This window comes from Pelecanus crispus, chromosome 3, assembly GCF_030463565.1.
Source record: "Pelecanus crispus isolate bPelCri1 chromosome 3, bPelCri1.pri, whole genome shotgun sequence".
Taxonomy (NCBI): Eukaryota; Metazoa; Chordata; class Aves; order Pelecaniformes; family Pelecanidae; genus Pelecanus; species Pelecanus crispus.
The window spans coordinates 124716895-124741557 of NC_134645.1; the positions used below are offsets into that span (position 1 = coordinate 124716895).

At 40.4% G+C, this 24663-nt stretch overlaps 1 protein-coding gene across 1 annotated transcript in view; it reads right to left on the bottom strand.

Moving 5' to 3' along the window:
• Positions 1-24663, bottom strand: part of ITSN2 (intersectin 2) — an 89348-nt gene that overhangs the window by 5691 nt on the left and 58994 nt on the right. The window contains exons 20-33 of the mRNA XM_075707530.1: positions 23475-23650; positions 23031-23175; positions 22297-22502; positions 21403-21467; positions 20369-20535; positions 20003-20048; positions 19693-19814; positions 18383-18479; positions 16997-17188; positions 3509-3630; positions 2491-2597; positions 1669-1852; positions 714-812; positions 376-543 (exon numbers count right to left, since the gene is read on the bottom strand). Of these exons, the coding sequence (XP_075563645.1) occupies positions 376-543; positions 714-812; positions 1669-1852; positions 2491-2597; positions 3509-3630; positions 16997-17188; positions 18383-18479; positions 19693-19814; positions 20003-20048; positions 20369-20535; positions 21403-21467; positions 22297-22502; positions 23031-23175; positions 23475-23650 (1896 nt within the window). The remainder of the gene's footprint in view (positions 1-375; positions 544-713; positions 813-1668; positions 1853-2490; positions 2598-3508; positions 3631-16996; positions 17189-18382; positions 18480-19692; positions 19815-20002; positions 20049-20368; positions 20536-21402; positions 21468-22296; positions 22503-23030; positions 23176-23474; positions 23651-24663) is intronic.

Here is a 24663-nt window from a genome sequence, read left to right on the forward strand (position 1 = left end):
CTGTGCCCCTTCTGCATGAAGGAAAACCCTGGGAAACACACTTAAGTGAAATTCCAGATAATAACACCTGACTTAGCCCAAAGGCAGCACGAGCAGAACTTCAGAGATAAGACTTATTTCTGTTCGTTTAACCGTTGAAACGGTATCAGTTTTAAGCTGATAAAATGAGATTTCTCCACTGCCAAAATCATGCAAAACCAGCGAGGGCTCATCACGTTATGGCTGCAAGCAGAATTTAATAAAAGCTTCTCTGCCAAGAGCTCAGCAGTGGATCATGTTCCAATAACAGATATGAGCAAGGACCCCCACTCCCCCCCAGCCTCTCCGAAATGACTCGGAAAAGTCTCCTGCTGTACAGCGTATCAACGCAGCTACCTCAGCAAGACCTTCGCACTGGACGTGGGACTGTATCCATTCCAGCCTGTCCGAGTTCTCTTTCTCACGGACTCCTTCATTAACTTGAGAGCACAGCTCCTCCGCACGCTCTAAAGCAAGCTTGAGGTTACTGTGATCAGGGTGATTTTCTGGAGTGTTCTCTAGAATCTGGTACGGATCAAAAAGGAGAGAAAACAAGATCAAAACAGAGGTAAGCGCAGGTACTACTTCTCCATGCTCTGAGAAATCCCCATAAAGGGACAAGGCTTTTTTTTGCTTTTCCTATCCAGATCAAACTCAAAAGCATTCACCTACAAAACTTCGCTTAGGGTACTCACACTCTTTATGAGCAGAGGGTAGCGGGTTATTCTTTGCATAGGTTTCAGGAGGAAACTGGAGAGGGGCATTCCTTTGCAGCGAGGGTCCAAGGCGAGTTTCTGTGGTGCAACCCAGACATGTAACAGAGACATTGCATTACTCATCAAGAAACAGTTGCCTCACCGCACTGAAAACTGATCAGATTCATTTTTCCAGGCATTCCAAGAAATCTTACATATTTTGGTAAGCAAACAATACTTGTATCTAGAACAAACAGGAAAGCCGGCACTGTCATTATACTTGGAGGCTTTGCCACCATAAGCCGTAGGATCATTGTTCATGCAGAAACCTTACATTCAAAATTGTTCCAGCTTTTATTTTGACATTACAGGCTCCACTCAGGTTGAAAAAAAAAAAAAAAAAATGAAGCAATGAAAGAAACAAATGCCCAATGTCAACAGTTCTGGCATTTCTCCTTTCATGGCCTCAAAGCCACGGCATCAGCTGCAGAATGGCAGCAATTCCTTATTTATTTCTGCAGCATGCCTGCCTGTGACGCTCACGGCACACCTCTGGCCCCGGCTGCAACCCCACTGTTCAGACACACTGCACGCCCCATTGAATCACAAATGCGTTCAGAACAACAGCTTTTTTATTTCAGCTCCACAGACTCTTACCCTTTCTGACAGCATGAATTTTTGGGAAGGTGCAGACACCGGCACCATAGCTTCGTGGGGTTAGCATTACACTGAAGTAACGAGCAATGGAATGGGAAATGGAGTAATAAATTAGCTAGAGAGAAAGACAGGTATATAAATAAAACACACACACAGTGTTAACCATGGTCATCATATAAATACACCTTAGAAGGTTCTTAGCTATTTTGCAAGATTTTACTCTTCTGGCTTATTTTGATCTGGTCGGGCTCCTGTCATTGAGGAAAGGAGAAGGCATAAAAGCTACTGAATAAGATACCTTTAAGTAGTCTTTGAAATCAGCATCTTCATCAGTTTTCTGCTGCAGTAATGAAGCTCCGTTAAGCTGGCAGCTGCAGAACCGAATGTAGGCCTGCATGTGAGAGAGCTCTGCTGCTAAGATGTCCCCAATCATCTGCACTGGCATTTTTTCTCCTCCTGTTTTCTTACGCACCCGCAAGGCTCTGAGGAGAAAAGAAATCACCATCCAACTTTGCTGCCAAATCTGCGAGGCCTGAATCAAGATCCTCACAACATCCATCTCTGAAGGGACGCAAGCCTGTGAGGTGAATTCCCTTACACAGCACAGGCGCTTCCAGGCGGCGCAGGGTCCAGCCTGAACCCCCAGGAATTCACCGGCACGACATGCTGAGCTGAACGATCTGCCTGATGGGGTCTGCAGGACTGAGACTCTCCTTTGAGGTTTCTGGGATAACTGGCATCAATCTCTACATTCAACCAGCACCCCATTTCAGTGAATCATTAGCCACTTTGTCTCTCCAAAGTTTACTTTTGGAGAACAGAAGGTTGCTTTGCAGAAAACTGCGAAGAACGCCTCCCATGCACACGCTTTTGTGTAGGCTCTATTTCTAAGGTATTATAGCAAATGTGCATCTGTTATTGCTGTTTATTCCCCTCTCTCTCTTAACAACTCCTCCTTTGTGAGGTAGTCTGAATACATTTAGCTGTTCTGAATACATGCATGCACAGGAAATGATCAGGAAGGACAGAAATATTTACTGTAAAACCAGAAAACTTCCTGGGGAAAGGAACAGGAGAATAAAGATGAAGACAAAAACATAAAAAGTGGTTAAGTACTCACTTTAGTAACTTTGTATTTGACATGATGAGTTCCTTCCAGTTAACAAAGATCAGCCCCATTTCTCCTTCTGTGAGACAGCCCGAATCAGCCATTGGTTTTTGGAAAACCTGCAGTCAAAAAATCAGAAAGGTGAGCAATCCTTCAGAAACAAAAGCAGATCAGCCTCTTGCTCAGCCTAGCAGTGATTTCGCTTTTGCTGAATGCTCAGTGTCCAATTTCTCAGGAGAAGTTAAAAGCAATTCCTTACTGGCACTTGTGACAGCTGTCGCTATTTTTCCTAAGCGTGTGATCTCATTCTGACACCGGCATCACCATTTGTGAAGCCGGGACAAGCACTGGGACCTGCAGGCTGACTGTTCAGCAGAAGAGCACTCCCGTTATTTTGGAGTCAACCGCTACACAAATTACACTTATGCATCACACCCATCCCCGTACCCAGCGCACTCATGGTCAACCTGCGTGCAGAACTACAGCTTCTTTCAGGGGCTTCAGCACGGTACCTCTGGATAGCGGAGTACCTGTGTAACCCAGGCTATTTAACACCTTTAACACTTCACCACATAGCTGGCTTACACAGGGAGGTCAAGTCAGATGCCCAAAACCACCTAATGCTGGCCAGTTCCTGCCCTGCCTAGTGAGGTGGTCTTGCTTCCAGAAATAAAATCAGAGACGAAGGCAGACAGTAAACTTTTACGGTGCTTATACAGCTTCAGTCATGAGCCTGTGCAGCTTTGCCAGACAACCCAGCCCAGCCCATCATCTTTTCTTTACACTGAGCCCAAACACCTAAGAACAAGATTTGGAAAATAGGAAGGTCTTTGTAAGATGATGGCTTTCACAATGTGATGTTTTTGCCTGGTGGACAAGCACATAATATTCGCTAGAAAAGGAGGTGCTCGCACCACCTCACTTTCTTCTTCTAGCATTTCACAATTCGTAAGAATCCCTCTATTGCCATTATTCAGTAGGACAGAGGTGGTGTTCTTCCAAATGCATTTTCACATCCAAGACATCTCACCTCTAAGACGAGCTGAAGATCATCCATATACCTTTCTTCCGTCTGAATGAGTTCGTGAATGTAGCCCTGCCTTTTCCTTTCCATTGGTTGCATAGTGTCAAGGCTTTGGAGATCTGCACACCCTACAAGAAGCAAGCCAGTAGTTTAGATCCCACTCAGACCATCAGATCTGATGAATTAACAAAACTGCGTCACTGTACGCCAGCCTACGGTTCAGACTATATACACGGTGGTAGAACCCTGTCCACAGCAGCAGCGGGTTTCAAAATCGAGTGATGTAGCGATCAGCCCCCTCCCCCCTTCATGTCATTTTTCCATCTGTCACCTTTTCACTTCTTCGAACATCCCTTGTTCTTGTGCTGTGATGCAGAATAAGAATTCCTGACTTCCTGCCACTCCGTTTGTCTCAGGAGTTTTCTCATCTCCTTTTCTGCCATACTGTTTCAAAACTGTGATTTTCTCTTACCTTATGCAATGTCTTTTGTGAGATGCAAGTCATCTAGAACGTGTCTGGTTCTGACTTACAACATTGCACCTTCAATTTCCACCCCATTTCTAAAGTACTCTGCCTTGGTTATTAATTGATGATACAAACCACCAGTACAAATTTGTAAAGTTATAACGCATAATGTTATAGTTGCATAACTTCACAGCTGCACAACTTTTTTTCTTGTTTAGAAACAAAGCGAGCCTGAAATATGTTGGATTATTTTTATGCATCAAGTATGACTAATCAAAATCATGCACAGGAACACACAGACATTAATGACACAAACCCCAAGTTTTCTGTAAGAACATGCAGACCCTACGGCTTCACACTGCTTTTTCTCTACTGTATACATGTTAGTAAGCATGACAACAATGTTTGAAATTTAGTAACCAAATCAAAAACTGGTAAAAACGAAGCGGTGAATATGTTTAGATGGGTAAGGGAGAGCACAGAAAGTCAAACTCTGATCCCTCTGTTAGCCATCACGTGCTAGCAGAGTACTGCAAAGTAGCAGGGTGGGAAAATGAAAAAAAGAAACAATTACAGAGCGTTTGAGAACATACATCTATCACTTGATGTGATGGCATCAGATTTTAATACGACGTGAACTGTGGATTTTGCAGGATAGCAGAAAGGACATCGCAGGGACTCATTTGGATCCGGCATTTCTAGAGGAATGATACTTTTTGAAAGTTTACAGGTGTTGTGAAAGGCAGCGTGACCGACAGCACAGAGGGCTGCGTCTCCCTTGTCACCTACCACGTCTAGGACACTAGAACGCGACTTTATTCTATTCACTGCCAATGTATAGAACTGGTTATGGGAAGGCTGCTCTAAATAATGAAATGAAAATGAGTTACTAAGAAATTCTTTGGGAAAAAAACCCAAGGAACACTAAACATTTGGCTAAACTTGATGTGACAGTGGCCTAATGGGAACCTCCCAGGCTTGTGCACTTCCTGCTGCACAGGCATCGAGCTGCTCTGAAGGAGCAGCATCCTTCAGCAAAAGAGAAACGCTTGTCAAATGAAGTTTTATGGTATCATTCGAAGTAATTTAACAGGGAAACCCTCTGAACAACACAAAGAAGTAAACCAGTAAAGGCAATAGCTAGATTTAAAATCATGACTTTTCAGTTCTGTTTTGTCCCCCTGAGGAGGATCATAGATCTTAAGCTTTCCGACAATATGTGAAAAAATGCCACTTTTTATGAAGAGATCTGGGACTGCAGCTCTTTTGATCATGCAGAATGCTGCTTCTGGCCTTAGTTATTCCCAAAGTTACAATCAGGCCAAAATTGGATGAGAAAAAGAAGCGAAGTTACAGATCAAAGTGATTCCTGTGAAGTTAGGTATCTTAATCCATCAAGATGGACTGTGGCCAGCGTGTGCTATTGCTGGATTCTAGCGTCATTCTTTAGCCTGTACAGGACTAAGTTTAAGCCTGCCTGGCTCCTAAGACATGAAATTTTAGGATAATCAAGGGCTTGCACCATAACCAGCCTTTATTTGTCCAGATTTGGAAGTCTCAGCTTTGACCACGTGGTTCTGTTTTCTGCTGCAAGGTACAGTCCTGCAACATAAGCAGGGACGGACTGAAGCTCCTGTTGCCGTGTGCTTATATCACAGCTGTCAGAACAACCCACACGCTCGGATGTGTGTCTGTCTCATGCTGTCTACTTAAAGTTGAAGCAAACACTGGAAGGAAAACAGGCCTTTTTTATGCACCTAAAATAGATTTGGTTTATAAGCTCATTATCAGATACAAAAATGCAGTTACATTAACTGGCTCCTGCACTAACCTTGTGTTTGGACTGTCAGCTTTTGGGATGAACGGATGAGTGCTATTTTATATTTAAGTAAGCACTAGTGAAAACACCCCAAATTTTGATGCGTCTGATGATACTGGCATAAAAATGCAGTATGCAATCACACATCTGATTTTAGAGGGTGAATTCAGGCATTTGGATCTGAAGGGAAGAAAGGCGAACGAGACAGAGAATAAAACAACCTACCTACTGCATTTGCCAGTGTTTTCCCGAAGTGGCCATAGCAACTCATGGGCTCACTGGTACGGAAAGGGTGGACCTGCATCTCTACCCATTCTCCTCCCACATTCCTGTTCCCTCCTTTCCTTGCATCAATTCTGGCACTTATCTGACTCCCAGCTCACACCCTGGCAGCAAATGAATCCCGAGGGGGGAAAAAGAAAACAGTAGTTCTCTGCTGGTTTAGCGGCCAGGAATGTGCGTGGAAGCAGTAAAAATGCCGGTTTTGGCAGGAGAAAGCTGTTGGGTTCAGCTTCTGTCTTGTGAAGCTTCATCCCAAGCTCCCCATACAGCTCACGAGAAGCAGTGGGATTTTGGGGAGCGCCTGCAGAGGGGACTCTCAGCTGCCCGTGCTGGGGGCTCACCTCCCTCTGTTGCCTGGTAAGAGGCTCACATCACCTTTGGCGGGCAAGCCAGCCTGCCTCCTCCACCAAGAGCAGGGTACTGCCAGGCTGCTCAGGCAACATGGGGCATCCTCTGCCTAGCTCCCTGCGGAGAACAACATCTAACGGAGCAAGCAGCGGCTGCCTGGTACCTTCGATGCTTAGGGCATGGCAAGAGAGCAATGCCTGCTAGGACTGTGGTGCCGGTTGTGATAAATCCTGCTCTCCAAGACGAGGAAGCCACTGTCTCGCAGCAGCAGGGTAAAACAAGCTGAAGAGTTTATAAACAGGAGATCCCAGTCTCTAAATTAGGGTTAAAATTATACTTCCCTCTCCAAATATACCTGAACAAGAAGTACTTTCTTCCTACTAACAAAACTCACCCTGCATGAAAAACTACTGAGTTTCACAGTCAAAGGATGTTCTCCTCTGCAGGAGATTCAAATGCCTGAAAAACATGGGGTGCTGGGGGAGAAAACCTTTCCAATTACTGACATATTTTGGATTTGAGTACGTTCAAGGGGAAGAATGACACTTTCTGAAGACAAGAAATCCTCCAATGAAAGAAAGATGAACGAGACCTAGCACCATTTACAAAATTTTCCATTTTTTTCTTTGTTAAAAAAGGGGGAGTGAATTAAAATTCTTCACTTAAAAGCCAGTTCCAGAGAACTGAGGTAAAAAACCATATGGATAAAAGGCCTTCAAAGATGCCCAGATCTGCTTGGGCACTGCGTGCTTCGTCCCTTTCCCCAACGATCTTCCCCACTCAACAAACAATGAAAAAAACACATTAAAAAATGACAGCTCTGGAAAAACATCTTAAACCTCAAACACGAGCTCAGGCACTTGTCCTGAAGGATCTATCTATACCAGAGGCACCACTGCTTTGGGTCACCAGTGAAGACTATTGAGGGGTAGAGGTGGCCTGTATAAACTGCATTTGTATGGAAATAGCTTGGTTTGTTTATAGTTGTGGGGTTTTTTTTCGAGGAGGTGGGGGTTTTTTTGGTTGTAGTAGGGTTTTTTTTTTTATTATTTTTGGTTTTTTCGCTCAAGCCAGTTGGTATGCCTGGAAACAGCAGATAAGTTGTTGTTGCCGCCCCCCCCCCCCCCCCCCCCGCATTAGCCTGCCTCTATTTTCCCAAGCTACCATAGAAAGACTACATCTCACCTTAAGTACCATGGGCTGGCATGAAAACAGTCCCTTTAGTACAGCCAGAGAACAGACTGATGGTATCATGGCACATTTTACAATCTCTGCTGACACACATAAGGCTAATTCACTTGCAAGGTACTCCTGTCACTGCCTGTAACCGTCAGTAGCCTCTGTGCCTACTGAAACCTGTGAAAGGAACTAATCCAAGAAATTTGCTGCCATGGAAAGGCTGGTTTCCATCAGGCCCTGGGAAACATAATAAAAACTTCTATCCAATCTCCCCCAGTCAGTAAATGCAATATGCTCTCTCTGCTACAACAGAAGAAATTTGTGATTCAATTTTCAAGAGGTAAAAAACAAAATCAAGTTGCTCCGTCACAGAGCCAGGTAACATAATACTCGTACCAAGCTATTCAGATGGGAAAAAATCCTCCCCAGATGGACAAAAAAAAACCACAACAGACAAACTAGATCCTTTTATGTGTCCCTTTAATAAAATACATTTGCATAGTTATCTTACAACTTTGTTTAAAAACAAAGATGAACAATTGCCTCATGCTAAGCATAGCCTGCATTTGCATGTCTTAACAATCATCCCCCAACATTAATACTCTAGCTTGAAAAGAACAACAAAAGAGATTTTAAGGCAGCACACACCATTACGTAGCAGTTTTATTCATTCATTACATTAAAGTAGCATAACCCCGTAGCAGCTCCCAACACTACTACAGGCCAACGTTTCTCGGCATTCCTACGAGCAGACCTATTTACAGGTGTTTTCATCCCAACTCAAGAAAATCACACAGGGATACGATCTGACCAAGCATCGAGATGGCATAAATATTCAATGACTGGTAGGAGACGTTTCAATTATCAGCATGTAACATTTCTGATGGAGCTTTATGCCTTCTGCACTCCTAAGTGTAACATTATTAACACTGACATTACAATAGCGCTTTGTGTGCTTTCACAGCCCTTCACGATCACCAACTACTCGCACACCCCAGCCCTGCAACCGGGTCTTGGTGGTGGCCCAAGACTTGCCTGCGTGGATCCGATTGCTGGAGCAGGAACTCAGCTCCGTAAACTAAGCTGTAAAACTATGCTTTTGTAGGTTGTTAGTCCACTATGCAAACTAGACAGTTACAAAATCTGGAAGCGTTTCAGTACCTGTTCTTGTGCATTTACAGCGTCATTTACATTCTTACACCCAATTATACCATGGCCCCTATTCTCTGCTGGCCCACAGGAAACAATATTAAGCAAGTACTACGCTGCAGGCAACATCATATTTTGCTTTCCTGGTTGGCTTCAGTTTTAACTGTTAACCTTGTGTAGGTCTGAGCAACATTTAGACTCTCAGCCCTTCACTGGGGACCATCAGTTCAACAAGTAGGTCTCGTTTCCACCTTGTCCTTAGTTCCAAAGCCTACCTTTTTCACCCAAATAAGGGATGAACACTTCAACGCTAGTTTTACTCGGCTGGCTGGGCTGACAGCTGAACCCAAGTCTACGGACTTTTACCAACGAGGGAGTGGACTGCACACAACCAGAGAAAAAGTAACATTTTTGAAAGAGAAAGTCTGATTTAAACCCAGCTTCTATTAGCTACATCTCTTCAGTGAAACAGAAGATTATTTGAAAATAATCTTGCCTTAAATACATTCTCGGCATAGTCTTTCCTATCGATGATCTAATGTATGTATACAATTCTTTCTGCACCAGTGTGTGACACAGAGCAGAGCTCTCAGGTGATTGTGCTTGAGCTGTGTTAGGCAGCTTTTGCAGTAGAGATAAATACTGAAGGCAGGGGCTACATCTCTTCCAATCAGAATTATTAAGATGTATTACTATTATTACCGCTATTACAGTTAGAGAATTTAGAGTGTACTCGGGTAATACTGAAACACAAGAAGGTAACTGTGGGAGCCCCAAATGCTTCATTTCAATACTCATCAGTTCAAACTGAGGGGCAGCTGTTTCAATAATTATCAATGCTCCTATCTACATACCCAACTATGTATTTCACACCACTTGTGTGAAACTTTACCTAATACTACCCTAATCTCCAATTGTATCAGTTAAAAAATGGGTAGAATGCCAGTTGGTTTTGGAAAATGCCATGTAACTATTTCCCAGAACATCCCAGATAGGATGTGAAGTTGGTTTTCGTTTTTTCAAAGACAATTAGTAGCAATTTGGCATTCAAGGCAAACTGTCACTGATGACTGAGAAGTCGGTTTGGCTCAAATCCCACAGGTTAACAGTGCCTTTCAGAAATGGGATAATTTATAAGACCACCTACTTATTAGACTACAGTAAGTGACTGCTTGATGCCACTGGTGTAGCACAACACAGTGCAGCCTGTGTTAAACAGGGTTTCAAAGTCAGAAATTCGGACAAGGCAATTCAGGGTGATTAGCATACTTTAGTAGGAATACTTACAATATAGTTTCATAAGGAAATCAAGTCAGCTAGAATACTTGAGGAATCATCTAGCACATTATTTGCCTACAATAACATGGTTTCATTCTATAACAACATATTGGTTTAGACAAAATACATCCAGAATAAAAATCCATCTGTAGTTTTATGTAGGCACATTGCTGTAGTCCATATTGCACAAAAGATATCTCTCTGAACTAAAGGGCACATATACATTATTTGATCAAGTATATTAAATACGTAACATCTCACTCTTTCTATAGAAGTTTTGGAGAAAGGCTTTCACACCTCTGCAACTGGACTGACCTTTTCCTGATAGTACCTTCACAACATTCATATATATATATATATATATATACAGTAAACAGACAGTATTTTGTAAACATTTCTGATTGCATAAGTGACCTTTGCTGTTTTGTAACCAAGTTCAGGAAACCAACTAAATTAAATACCACGTCTACTAGACCTCTCCTGTTGTTACAGGAGCACAGAACTATTTAATCAGACGAGTAGTCTGCTATTAAGTTAATCCTTTTATTTCAAGCTGTATCAGGGTTATAGTCCTGAAGTCCTGGTCCCTCCCTCCCCCCAAACTAATAAAACGTGGGCACCTTCACTGCGCCGTGCTGCTGACATGCCACAACTGTACCTTTAAGGACCACTTTTGAGCTGAGGAATATAGTTCCATTTCTAAACCCAAATGCTCTGCCTTCAGCTCCAGGTGTCTGTTAGTGTTTCTTTTCTGGCAACATCTCTTTATCGACGTTACCTATGTATTAGGCTGCTAATTTATTTAACAGAAATAGCTTTCAGATCGTTCTTACTTTTAAGTCACTGCAGACCATAGCCAGATAAAAACACTACTCAGTACCGTTAACTATGTAATGGAGAAAAGGGGCAGGGAAAGGGTCTAGTAGCACAGAGGCCGTATAAGTACTTACTGTAGTAACTAGTACATGTTTGCTAAAACTGAAAGCAAATATGAATTATCAGAATAAAGTATTTGAAGGAAGGAGGTTGTTTAGGGATAGGACATATCGAGCCAAAACAACCTGAATTCCTGCTATAGTACTACTGTGAAGGAAGAAAAAAATTAAATTATCCTCCACTTTATGCTTAATAGTTCTTTCCCCAGTTAAAAAGGGCATTAAAAGGCTGGATGGACTGCACCAGATCTAAATCTTAGATCTCACAGCATGTTTGTAATCACAGTGACTATCAGCAGCAGAGACAGGTAGGGTTTGTTTTCCAGATGAGCCTTGTAGGCTGCCAATTTTAAAAGCTCAACATGTAAGAGATTAAATCAAGTCCATTAGAACAGTGATCAGCGAACATTTTAATTCTGCAAAGTATGTACATTACAACATTAAAAGAACACAACTGCCCATTCAAAACAGCTCAGATAAACTGTGCAAATAGTGGGTCTTTGTGTGTCTGCAATCCCACCATGCAAACGATAACTTGATATGCATGCTAATGATCTACAGTTAATCAATACCAAAGAAAAATACTAAAGGAAACAAGAATGAACAGCAGTGAAAGCCACACAAAGACCCACTATCCTTTCTGCTTTTACAAATCAACTGTAACTGTAGATTAGAAGAAAACCCACAAAAACCTAATTACTTGACTGGATCTAACGTTCAAACGAAGCAAAAGGATTGTGTCAGAGATATGTGAGCAGGGCTGGCCACCCTGCCTCCACGCTACAGTCAAACTTGGATAGTGGGTCTCTGAGGTGCTTTCACACTGGAAGACAACATTGGGTCCTAAAAAAAACAAAAAAAATGAAGGATAAAATGAACATAAATTTGAAGAGTGAAACATATGAGTTCTATGGACAAAGACAGAACAACACCAAAAAAGTCAGAAAGGAATGACTAACATTCAACTTTCTGAAAGCAGACATCATGAGCTTCTACTCTTGCAATTTCATATTTATAAACACAGTTCTAAGTACTTGCGACTAGCCACCAGCCATCGCTGACTCTGAAAAACACTCGTAGCTCATTCACTTGAAGACGATAGTTTCTTCCCAAGGAAGATTTCTGTTATATAGACTCAACAACACAAGGTCAAGCTCTAAAGGGTTTTTTTAAAGGCAATGGCAAAATTCCCTGAGATTTCAACAAAGCCAGGATTTCTCCTGAGAAACTTCTAATGAGACATTAGAAAATCAGATACAAACTAAACTTGTAAAGAAAAGCCTTGCTGGAATTTACTCATATTGGCACATAAAGATTAACCAGTTCAACTCTGCTCAAAGCCTGAAAAGAAATGAAATCTTGTCTCTAGTAATGTATGTCCAGGAAGTAGGAAGTACGAAGTACCACATCACTCAATATACCCATCAGAAACCAAGGTCTACAGGGTCTAGAAGAGGCACTGCAAAGTCAGGTTAAAGGCAGATATATGACGTGGGCTGCAGCTGCACACACCTTGTGGGCAATCTGGAGCCTATTCCAGACCCCAGGATTTCAACCTGGAAGCTTTATCAAGCCTGACTGACATTCACCAAATAGTTTGAGAAATACAAAATGACTAAGGGATTGATTTCATATTTTATCCCTAGTAAAAGGGGTAAAAATCTGGAGCTGTTGAGTAAAATCTTAGAATAAACTATTAATCTTCATGTGTTAAAAAATTAATGTGGACCTGCAACATGCAACACCTCAAAGCCACTGATACCACAAACTCTTACTCCATAATCATAAAGAGAAGTTACTTGGCAATAACTAGAGAACTTCAAAATGTGTTGTCCATATATAGACACAGAAGTGCACCTGCCACGAGCAATGCCAGTTCAGAAGTTGGTTTTTTCACTATGAAAACCCTTGAAAAACCAGTCAGCTTCATTCACTACAGTGATGGACAGGAATTACTAATGATCTTTTGTGCATGGAGATAAACTTCTGGAAATACAGATCCTTGTTTTTGAAAGGACAGGACTTGCCTCACATAGAGCTCTAACGTGTGACATCTACAAGTAAGGTTTGGGGAGGAAAAAAATTAGTAGATCTAGTGACATTACTATAAACATCAAGTCTGCACCTAAGGAAATTCACATCGTCATATGCATGTCAAGAACAGTCTACGGAGAGAGGATTTGTTCCCAGTCTAACCAGCTTTTGCCATTGCATGGGCAGAAGGCAGAGCAGACAGCTTTAATGGGGGAAGGAGGTGCTTATCAGGCTATGGGGACTACCTGGAGCTCACATTTGAGCACCTGAAGGAGTAACTTAAAATGCCTGAGGAACTGCAGCAATGCTGGGCTATGACAAGGGGAAAAAAAAAAAAAAAAAAAAAAGAGTGAACAGAAACAATAACTATACGTACATTACAGTAGAAAGAACTGGTACAACATTCAGCTCTATGAAAGACCAGTCCCACCAAGGGAGATGAGATGCCTCAGATAAGATGAATTAGAAGCTTCTGCACACTGAACATAGGTATGTCCACCTGGCTGAGTTACCCAGCTCTCAGCAAGAACATCTGAGAGATGAACTGATCTCTAACACTAAAAGACATCCAGCAACCAAGTATACAGACATAGCTGCAGCATCTGTCTTGCCTCCATCTGAGGTACCTGAGGGGAGAAAATCTCAACTAAAGAGAATATAAGGACAAGGCTCAGACTGGTCCCATGGATAAAAAGACAAACTGAAAAGCTATCTCGCTGACAAAGCCAACAAATAAGGAGAGAACAAGTTTCTAAGAGTAACTGTTTAAGGCAGACAAAGACTGGCTGAAATAACAAAATTATCTCCAGACCAGGTCATTGGGGAGAACTGTAAAGTGGTAAGTGCACCCTGCCTACTCCGCCCTACACACCCCTTGGGAAGAGTGGGAAGGTAGGCTGTCCTAGATGGGTACTGGCAATACATGAAAGAGCTATTGAGCAAGCACTCAAAGAACAGAAGATGATGAGATTATGCATATTCCTTTACCTTAAATTTATAGCTATTTATATTTTGAAACCTCCTGCGTATCTTATTTATTCTTTATGACGATTTTTGTGCAAACATTAGAAAAAGGACTATTAAAATGTCATTAAAACATGAGTAAGTCTAACCATCACCAAGGTCACTGAGAGCATGACTCTCAAGTATTTTGTGTTCTGCAATCATCAGGACTCAGTTGTATTTAAGAGACCTGTTGACACACCTATGACACCCTTCATTGACTTTTTTTTTTCCCCTTGCAGAGACCTGCTGCCAGGATGTGCAGCTACACCAACAGGAAAAGTGATCTCGTCAGCACTGCTCATTCTGTTCAGAGACCTATTTCAGCAGCCTGAAAGAAGAAACATCTCACTGCCCTAAGTTCCTTCTTTGTTAGGGAAGTTTGCCATTACAGCTATAACTAGTAAGCCCCAGGAAAGACTCTGGGTACAAAGGTGGTCCATATAACAGAGTTTATATTTGAGGGAAAACCAGAATTTTCCTAGGGCGCAAATCTATTTGAGTAAACCAAATCTGCCTGCTCCCTTTCAAATACCGTTACATTTGACTGTCTACAAGAGACAGTGGGAGAAACTGCTGTTCTTCAACAGAAACATTACAATACTCAGATTAATAATTCTTTAAAATATGGCAATGCATTTTTAAAATTATATTCTGTCATATCTCCAAGCTGGTCCCTAGAGGGCCACATCAACATTTCTGTGGGACAATTCCTCAGTAATTTCTCAAGAATACTAGTGATAGTTTCTGCACTATATTTAAATAAGAGCAAAAAATAGTTTAAGGAAATCCAAGAAAGTTTGAAAGTTCAATCAGTACATATTCAAGTATTTCTCTGGTTACTGAAGAATGGTACAGCACTAGCTTACTGCTAACACAACTTACTAGCTCAGACTTCACACCATATGAAAGCAGCCCAGCTGAAATCTGTGTAACGGTATTTGTACAATGCTGTGCTTGAGCTAACGAGCCATGCTGATTTTGAGCGGGCTCTGGACTTTAAGCAGGATTTTTCCTGAAGTTTCCAAATACATATGTTTTAATATCACAAAAAAGTGGCAAATCCCAGCACAAAACTGATAGACAAACTAGCTTATTTGAAATACTCAGAGAATTTTTTTTAAAAAAGATTCAACATATTCTTCATTCACCAGCAGGCAGATTTCGTTAATTAAGTACCGGTAGATCTGCTTCATAGCAAACAGACTAGTTCTTAAACCAAAGTTTAACAACAACATACAGATGAGCCGGTACACGTCTGCTCATGTGACTGCCACTGGCTGACCTTTGTCAATGTACTTTCAAAGGAAAATTCTGTTCACACAGACACAGTTTGATGTGAATGGAAATATTTTTACTCCACAACACTGAAATCTGAGAAAAAGACAGCCTAATGACATATCAGCAAACAATGAGAAAAATTTAATCATCACATCAAATGCTTCCAATTACAACTTGATCTTAACACTGCTTTTGTTGAAAGTTAGCGGTACATATAATAATCTTGCACTTACCACACTCAGCGACATAACTCTGAATGGAAACACACCAGGTGTGATAAGCTAGTGTCTCTATTATTTTTGAAAATTCAGAAAGTTTTAATAACACAGCCAGAATCTTAATTTTATAGCCCATCTGGATTTAGTCTACTCATTCAAACCTGAGATTTTTGTCTCTATTTAAACAACAAAAAACTTTCAAAAGATCATTTTAATGACTAATCGAAAGAACGTTCAGTTTGATCTAAATGTAGAAGTTTTTGACATCAAAGCCACACCAGCCAGAGGCATTAAAAAATCAGTATGTTACCAAGAATGCAAGCACAGATGTAATTTAGCTAAAAAGAAAACCTCAAGAATGGTGCATACTGTGTTTTGCCCAGGTACCATAACAAGCTACCCAGGGAAAATATTTTAACTTCCCAATCCAAGCTGTACCTTCATGACAGAGTTTGTGAAGTCTTCTGCAAGAACACAACTATGTTGATCAAATCTTAAGTGCAAACTGGTCCTACACACTAGCTACAGGCTGTTAAGAGTCTACCTCAACCAGACTTCTGGATGCATGTTTTTATACTGGGAAAACTACAAATGATGCCTAGGGAAAACATAGTAAGTGAAGGGACAGGCTTGTTTTGTCAAAGCAGCAACTTTTATGTTAAGATATGTTCCCAAACCCACTGATGTCATGGATTGACATAAAAGTTTGTTTAATCACAGTGCTCCAGGATGAAAAGCTGAGGGAGTATAAAAATAGTGGTAATTTTCTCCGGGGAGAGGGGCCAAAAAAACCAGGGTGTGCGTGTAGGGGGAGACACCAGAAACCTTTACTGTGTTTATATGCAAAAAAGACAGAGAAAATTCTCACTGTCAGATAGACAGGTGTATATCCTAGCATTCAGTTCTCAGCCTGCTGCTGATAATTTTCAGCTTAAGGTGTGTTTCGATATATCTCGTTTCTCAGAACTGGATGACAGCTGGATTATTGGGAGCCAGGACACGCATATTTACCATAGGAGAGATCACTTGCTAATGCTAGAATTGTTTTCCTACCCTTTCTATGGTTATTTTTACTTAACTGACAAATAGTTTAAATATAAGTTAAAGATGACTACAGCAGACACTTTTTTGTATTTAACAAAACTCGAGCAAGTACTATAATCAAGCACAGCATGCCTCCACTGACTCCCAGTCCGTGTCAGTTATCAAACAACAGCATCTTTAATGGAAGGGGAACCCCTACCAAATCTAGTATTTTTAGCTCACCCTAGTGCTCTTACTATCACACACTGGCTGGTTGGCAACATGCTGGTTGTTTGTAGGTTAAATAGAAGAGCATTTGAAGTACATAGTGCTGTAGTAAAGTATTTTTAAAGAGAGTATTTAAAGTACCAATAAATTCAGCTGATGCTTGGAACTCCAAACTCCAACCACAAAGCAGAACAGCAGCAATGCACCTTTGAAATGAAGTAACAAAATCAGTAAAAAATAAAAGTTGCTTACACTGCTGACTTGGATCAGAATCCGTGGTCATCTTCACATAGTTTGAGGGGAAGAGACCTGTCACACCACTGATTTCCCCTTGCCACCAGTCAGCATCATCTTTGCTCAGTACATTAATAAGCTGCCCTTTGGAGAAACTGAGCTCATCTTCGTTGTTTGCCATGTAATCATACATCGCTATCACTTGACACACTAGAAAAAACAAAGAAAAAACAGCAGCAGAATAGTGTTACACAAGTATTAACACTGTTTTTTCAGTGTTTTACATAACCACAGGAAAGAAACAATTTCACATACACTGTTACATAAGAAAAATGCCACATGATCTTATCTTGATGTGGAACTGTCCTCCCTTTTCTTTTACCTTTTTTTTTTTTTTTTTAATTGGGCTGGGCAGTAATCTTTATTTCCAGTTTATATATCTATGCACTTATATAGCAAATTGGTTCAGTTAGTATAGCATCTGTTGACCTTCTAAGCATTTTAAAATATAATCAAGTATGCTTCTATCTCTTTTACTGGCTCAGAAAAGAAAGTGAGTTTGATTGATGTGGGTTGGGCTAGATGACCTCTAAAGGTCCCTTCCAACCCAAAACACTGTATGACTCTTATGATTATCTTATAGCTGATACCTGTGAGAAAAACATGGCAAAGAGGAAACGTGCATTAGCAAATTGTAAGCTGCTAGTTTAGTCAAAGGGAAGTTTTGTCCAGTAATACCCAGGAAGCTGTTGTACAAGCAAATCATAGCTGTGGAGAGCAGCACAATTTAAGCATGCAGAACCAAAAAAAGCTCCTTTTCTGTGAAATAATCTCATTTGTACCCGGTCATTTAAATGGAAAAATCTAGTGGAAATTTGCTGCTTAGTCTCCCTCCTTGTAAGAAGCAGTGCCTGCAATTCCAAGGTGTTTGTCAATGATTGACAGTTTTCTGTAAGATTTTTGCTAGCATTTGGAAACACGGAGTTTCCAAATGAGAAGAGCGTGGGTCCTTACTGCATTCAGCAAAATTAAAAAGCTCTTGCCACAGAAGATGGACTGCTGATCCTCACAGATTTGTGGATATAAACGTCTTTGTATGACTGAGACTTTCTGTTGTAAGGTACGTAGAGGATAGCCTATGCTAGGGAAGGACCCCCATGAAGAACTGTTTTGATTAAGAAGTTGTGAGATTTTTACCTTTCTTGGACAGAGATAAGAGCTGAACGGACATGTCTGTCAAAAGACCCAGATTCAGACTAGGACTTTACCTTCCACCGTGACACCACAATCAGATACGGCCATTAAACATAATATTATGCTAGTTACATAATTCAGACTAGTATCTGAACAATTGAAGCAGTTACATAAAATACTCTAAATGACATTTAAACTAATTTTTTTCACCTGAGGGAGCAGCAGATATGGTTCTGTCACTGCTTGGACCCAGTAATTTCACATGGCTGGCAGGGAACCATCCTTTCTGCCTCTTTTTCCCTCTGGCCTGTAAATGTTTAAAATGGTTATTACATAATTAAGAAATGAAATAGTCTATAGACTGGGAAAAAATGCAACAAATACATCACACAGTTTTGCCAACAAAAGACAAAAAGTCAGGCTTCCAAACACCAACTAAATACTAAACAGATCTCAAAAGGAGAAAATCTGGCTAAAGGATAAAATAACCCAATTCAAATAAAGCTGCACCCTAATATGTTCTGGCAAATGTGTTCATCAAAAAGTTTCAAGAGCAGCTGATGATTTCAGTGCACAATTTAATTGTAGGGCTGAAAATTCACTCTATGAATGTTCCACTTATGCACCATATAGGGAATCTCTAACGAGATACCCAGAACAGAGGTAACAATTACCATGCTGAATAGTTAGATCAGCCCTGTTCTAACTGTTGGAGAAGGAAGATAGGTGTTAACAAGGGTATTCGCTCCAAACAGAGTGTGTGCAGCTGTAGAATACCTTGGGAAAGGCCAATTAAGTGATATTAAGAGTACAGAACTTTCTATTGTGCTGTTCAACCCCAATACTGGAAATAGCATTCAGTATTGGAAGTAACATGTTTCAATTCAGGCTAACGCTGTGGATTCAGCTAAAGAAAAGGGTAACAAAGAGACATTGTAAGATCATGGTTTAACTTTTTGCATTGGTTGCAAAGATGAAGGCTATTATGGACAAGATCCATGGGGCTCCAAAAGTCAAAATAGCAACTACGATTTAAGAAGAATGTCATGTAACAGTACCCTCAAACCTTGGGACTAGAAATTCATCACTAGGTGGGGAAAGGAGAAAAGTGGGAACAGCAATTTTCACAATAAACTAGCTTCCAACTCCAACTTCCAAGAATTACTGTTCTTTCATTAGAATAATTTTACAATTTAACGTTTTACCAATTAAATCCTAACCAGTTTATTAACTGTCAACATCCCTCTTCCCCCTCCCATGCACATGTTCATTAACAGCTTTACTGTTTTCCGTGACCAAAACAACACCACAAAACAAAACAAAAAAAACCCCAAACACCCCCCCCCAGCAATCCCAGATTTAATTAAAAACTTGTTTTTCTCCAAATATGGTTTATACAAGATGAAAATAACTTCCTAGCCAGCTTTTAGAATGCTATACTTGGGTTTAATTCAAGAAAACAACTAAGATCACCTCCTTGCCATTCCTGAAGTCACAATTATTTCTCCTTCAATAATTACCTGCAACTCTCCTTGCCACCATCCACTAGCATTTTTCTTCAGAATAAGTATTAGCTGTCCTGGAGCAAGACTAAGCTGTTCGGTTCCTGATGCAACATAAGCAGTAGTAACCTGAGCAATTTCTGAAAAGATAATACATTAATTGCATTTGTTATTTTTTCATTACAGTAAGAGCTAGATCCACAGAAATATCCTGGTACTTGTCTTGCAGCTAAGCACATTAGCCACCATTAAAACACTGCTATGAATCTAAACGCTCATAGTCACTTAAGAAACAGTCCTAAATGTTAAAAAGTTATTACACACTTACCAGGTTTCTTATTTATTGCTCCAGTTTTGCCAGCATTACTAGAAGCCTACAAAGACACAACAATCATCTTTTAACGTGCAATAAAAACAGTAGAGTCTACACCAACTTTAAGCATGTGGACAGAAAAGCACGTGGAGATTTTAATTTTGAGCCCATACTTAACAAAATACCATACAGTACGGAGAGAGACAGTGTGACACTGTGGCTAGAGCACTGATGTAGCACTCAAGCTACCTAGGCTTTGCTTTTCTGTCAAGCACATTAACCTCTGCTTAAAATCACTTTCTAAGAGCTATATAGCAATATCAGTAATACAATGAAATTGAGAGACAGCATCATGTGTTAATTCTGAGAATGTGAACTCACTTCTTGATCCTTTGGTCTGACGTAATTGGAGGGGAATATTCCAGTTCTGCCATCAATGCTCCCGGTCCACCATTCCCCTTCCTTCTGGGACACTAGGATCTCCTCGCCTTCCGTGAAAGTCAAGTCACCAGGCTCAGAGCTTGAGTATGAATACAGCGCAACATACTCTGTGCAAACAGCACACAAAGAAGGAGACAATAGTTTCAGATAGGAGTATAAAAGTATATCAGATGCAAGTAAAGCTATCTTTAACATCAGCGTTCATCAGTGCATTCGTAACGTGGATCATGTCTTCACAAGTTTGTGAATCAACCTACCTACTTGCTTGATTGTAATCACATCTTGCCTCATGCTTACAGCTCTGAATTACAGGTACACAACTTTGTACAGATAGATGAATTTGGCACAGTTACTACCTTGTGATCACCCTGTGGATCAGCAGGAGCCTGTAGACCACAGCTAGCATGTATATTGCACATGTAAACCTGATTAAAACCATTCTTACCTGACTAACACAACAAAAAAATGAAAAAACATAAGTGGAATTAAAATGTAATTGAGGAAGCATGGAGATACACTAGATTAAAAGGCTCAGAAAGTGCTTCCCACAAATTTTTCTCCAGTAATATTTTTCTCCACTACCTACCGATTAAAAGAGAATGAACCACACTCAGGAGACTAAAAATCCCTTCTCATGTCTCTACAGTACGGCATAAGACAGTAGAGAACAGCAGGAAGAGAACTCAGCTTATGGGTATGAGACATATTTAAGTTTTCAGAAATAAATTAATGCTTGAGCAAAAGTCTTAAAAACAAAACCAAAACCCAGGCCTATGCTCAACTTGGATTAGTTATAAGCTTTACTTAAGTTCCTGTTTTAGAATTCTCGTAACAGTAGCTCAACATTTGCACTGTATCTTTTGGACAAGCATTAAAAGGCCTGCTCAGAAACTCTTCACCTATTTAAGCTTATTCACATGCCATTAAGCAGAAACAGACTGTATCATTAAGTAGCATATTTCATGCTGTCTTACCCTCTCCTGCTGCGTAAGACTGTGTATTATGCTTTTTGTTTACAGATGCATAAATAGCGTCTGGTCTGCGGAAAGAAAAAAAAAAGGTTGAGTACCTAAATGCTGATCAAAAACAAATCTCTTTATTAGGATGAGACTAAACTCACTTCGGTTATCTCAAAGTTGGTATTGCCTCTGAATTAATTGCAAGGACTTCCCTGACTGTCAAACAGTGACAGGTATTACTGATATTTAAGATATGAATGGCATCCAAGAGCACAACACTTAAAAAAAAAAAAAAAGTGATGAAAGACAAGAAGATACATTCGCAAATTATGCTATCCAAATTCTTTTACAAGTTAAAGATTTTGACTAAATTCTCTCATTCTAGAGAGCTTCTAAGAACTTTTATCATAAAGCATGAAAAGAACGATTCACACACAATCCCAGCAGAAACCAGACTCTGAATTATTTATTACCTGAACAGTTACCTTGTAGCATTAGAACAGACATAATGATCTTTTCAAGTAAAGAAAAATACACTATTTCTGCAAGACGCGCCTTACAAGCTTAGAATTCTTTGTAGGTCAATTAGAAATTGGCACCTTCAGAGGCAGAAAGCAACTACACTGCGGGAGAGCTGACTCGGTAATGAACCAAAACAAGGTCTGGCACTTGAATAATCTAAGACCACTGATTTTTCACAGCACTCAGGCTTGGAAGACTGTCTGTTTACACAGTAGTGAGCCCAACATTACTTGGCTTGCCAGAATGAAATAACAAAAGCCTAAAATGGCACGGTGTAAACTGTAAACAGTATTTATATTCTGCACTTCAAAGCACTGCAAGAATTTTGCACTCTAAAACCACCTTTTTTTGTAAACTGTTGAATAAAAAACCAAAAGTCATACTTACTCCTCTTTCTTGATTTCACTCCCAGGTAACAGCTTGACATAAGACTTTGGAAACCAACCCCTTCCTCCATGTACCTCTCCAAACCACCAGTTTTCCTGCTGCTCCAGGACAGTAATGATATCATTTTTTGAAAAATTCAAGTGGTTATCTTTTTTTGCAGTCCAAGAGCAAAGTGCTTGTGCTTTTAAGTTCTCGACAGGTTGCCCCTGTTAAGACAGAAGTGGAGATGTTGATCGGCCACACTACCCCAAATTGGCGCAAGTGTTAGAAAACCCAAAACAGACACAGTGACGTATCTTTTAATTGCAGTCTAAGCAATTTCATTCCTAAGCACTGGCTGAATAATTTGTTGTCTGGTCCATGACATTTTACATTGCTGTATACAACCTGTTCACTCAAGAACAATCTCTCAACTCTGTTTCTTATTTGCTAGAAATATCCTGTGTCTAATTACAGGTGAAAATAATTATAGAATTCTGAAACATACTGCATGAGTCTTCTTGCTCACTGGTCCATGGAAATGCATGGAATTACATCAATGCACACTAGTGGAGAATTCAGACTAGCTTCTTTATCCTCTAGACTGTTCAGTGCACCCAGTATTAGAAAAGCTGTGGTCTCGTTTGTTTTGGGGGTTTTTTGTTTGCGTTGTTTGGGTTTTTTGGTTGTGGTTTTTTTTTTTCCCCCAATCAGTTTCATTAACATCAATCTAAAATACAGCAAGTTCTCCATACCTGTCCATGAATGGGTGAAACAGATCCAGGGGACACAGTGCGAGTAAAAGCTGATTTCTGTTGCCATGCTGTATTAACATTCAGGCTAGAAAAAGGTATGTTTTGGTAATCAGATCCTTCTGCGGATTTACTTGGTGAAAGTGGTCTGCAAATTGAATACAGACATATTTAACACATCATAATTTTTATTTCAGAAGTACCTCAAGCAGGATCACTTTTTTTTTTTAAAAAAAAAAAACATATGTAAAACATATTCTACACAATGCGAAGCAGACTACCAAGTACTTAAAATTTCCAAGCTAAGACTTTCAGGTAGGTTCTTCTGCAGAAGAAGTTTTCTGCATTTCTATTTTAAAAACAAACACCAAATGAAACTATACAGCACATTACGTGCTAGTTAAATTTAGAAAAAGCAATTTTAACACACATGTAACAAAAACTCACTCTGAAGCAGCTGAGGTAGTAGATAAAGATACTGTAGGAGGAAGTAAGGCCTTCTTAGGAGATAAAGATTTTTCTCCTTCTGGTATTTTTTCTACATAATTGCATGGAAACCAACCAAAATGTCCTTGAAAACTCCCATAAAGCCAATCAGGCTCTCCCACGGTTTTTTCATCAACCTATGGGCAGGAGGACAAATACAAAGAAATCACAATTAGCAGCATGAAACAAACAGGGTATCTAGTGCATCAGCACCTGCTGGCACTCTGAATTGAACAGCGTGAGCAGCTCTCACACAAGCATCAGCATTTTCATTCTCTTCCCTTTCAGAATTGAGCTGATTTTGCCCTTTTCAAGAAACAGGGTGATGATGCAGTTGCACTCATTTTAGACACAGGCAGAGACAGGCCTCAAAGACCTTATATTCCTTCAAAGGGGTCCCAAGCATGCACGTTGGGGACCATGTACTATACCTGGGGCCATTCTGGCTTGCCAAAAATTATGGTGCATTGTGTTGTATTTTGCCAAATGTGCAGCCAAGAGGCAGCAGCTGGTGAACCTAGCGGCACACGAAAACAACTGCTGTAGTTCTGCCTACAGATATAATTGTGTCATTTGACTGCATCCAAAACATGTCCAAAAATTCTGTTATTTACTATACGGTAAGTACAGAACAGAATCATAGAATCATTTAGGTTGGAAAAGACCTTTAAGGTCATCAAGTCCAACTGTAAACCTAATGCTGCCAAGTCCACCACTAAACCATATCCCTAAGCACCACATATACATGTCTTTTAAATACCTCCAGGGACGGGGACTGGACCACTTCCCTGGGCAGCCTGTTCCAGTGCTTGACAACCCTTTTGGTGAAGCAATTTTTCCTAATATCCAATCTAAACCTCCCCTGGCACAACTTGAGGCTGTTTCCTCTCACCCTATCACTTGTTACTTGGGAAAAGAGAACTGCACCCAGCCAAGAGCATCCTTAAACATTCGTAGCAATACTGAAGCCTCCATTACGCTGCAAATAAGTCAAAAATAGCTAAAAGTTAGCAGTTCATCAAATACTATCAACTAGTTAGCTTAGTTGACATTTGGTGTATAAGAGGAGAAGGAAGAGGAGGCGGCGGTGGTGGCTATTAGCTTATTTCTGTGATAAGTTATCAGTAGTTAAATGACACAGTTAATTGTA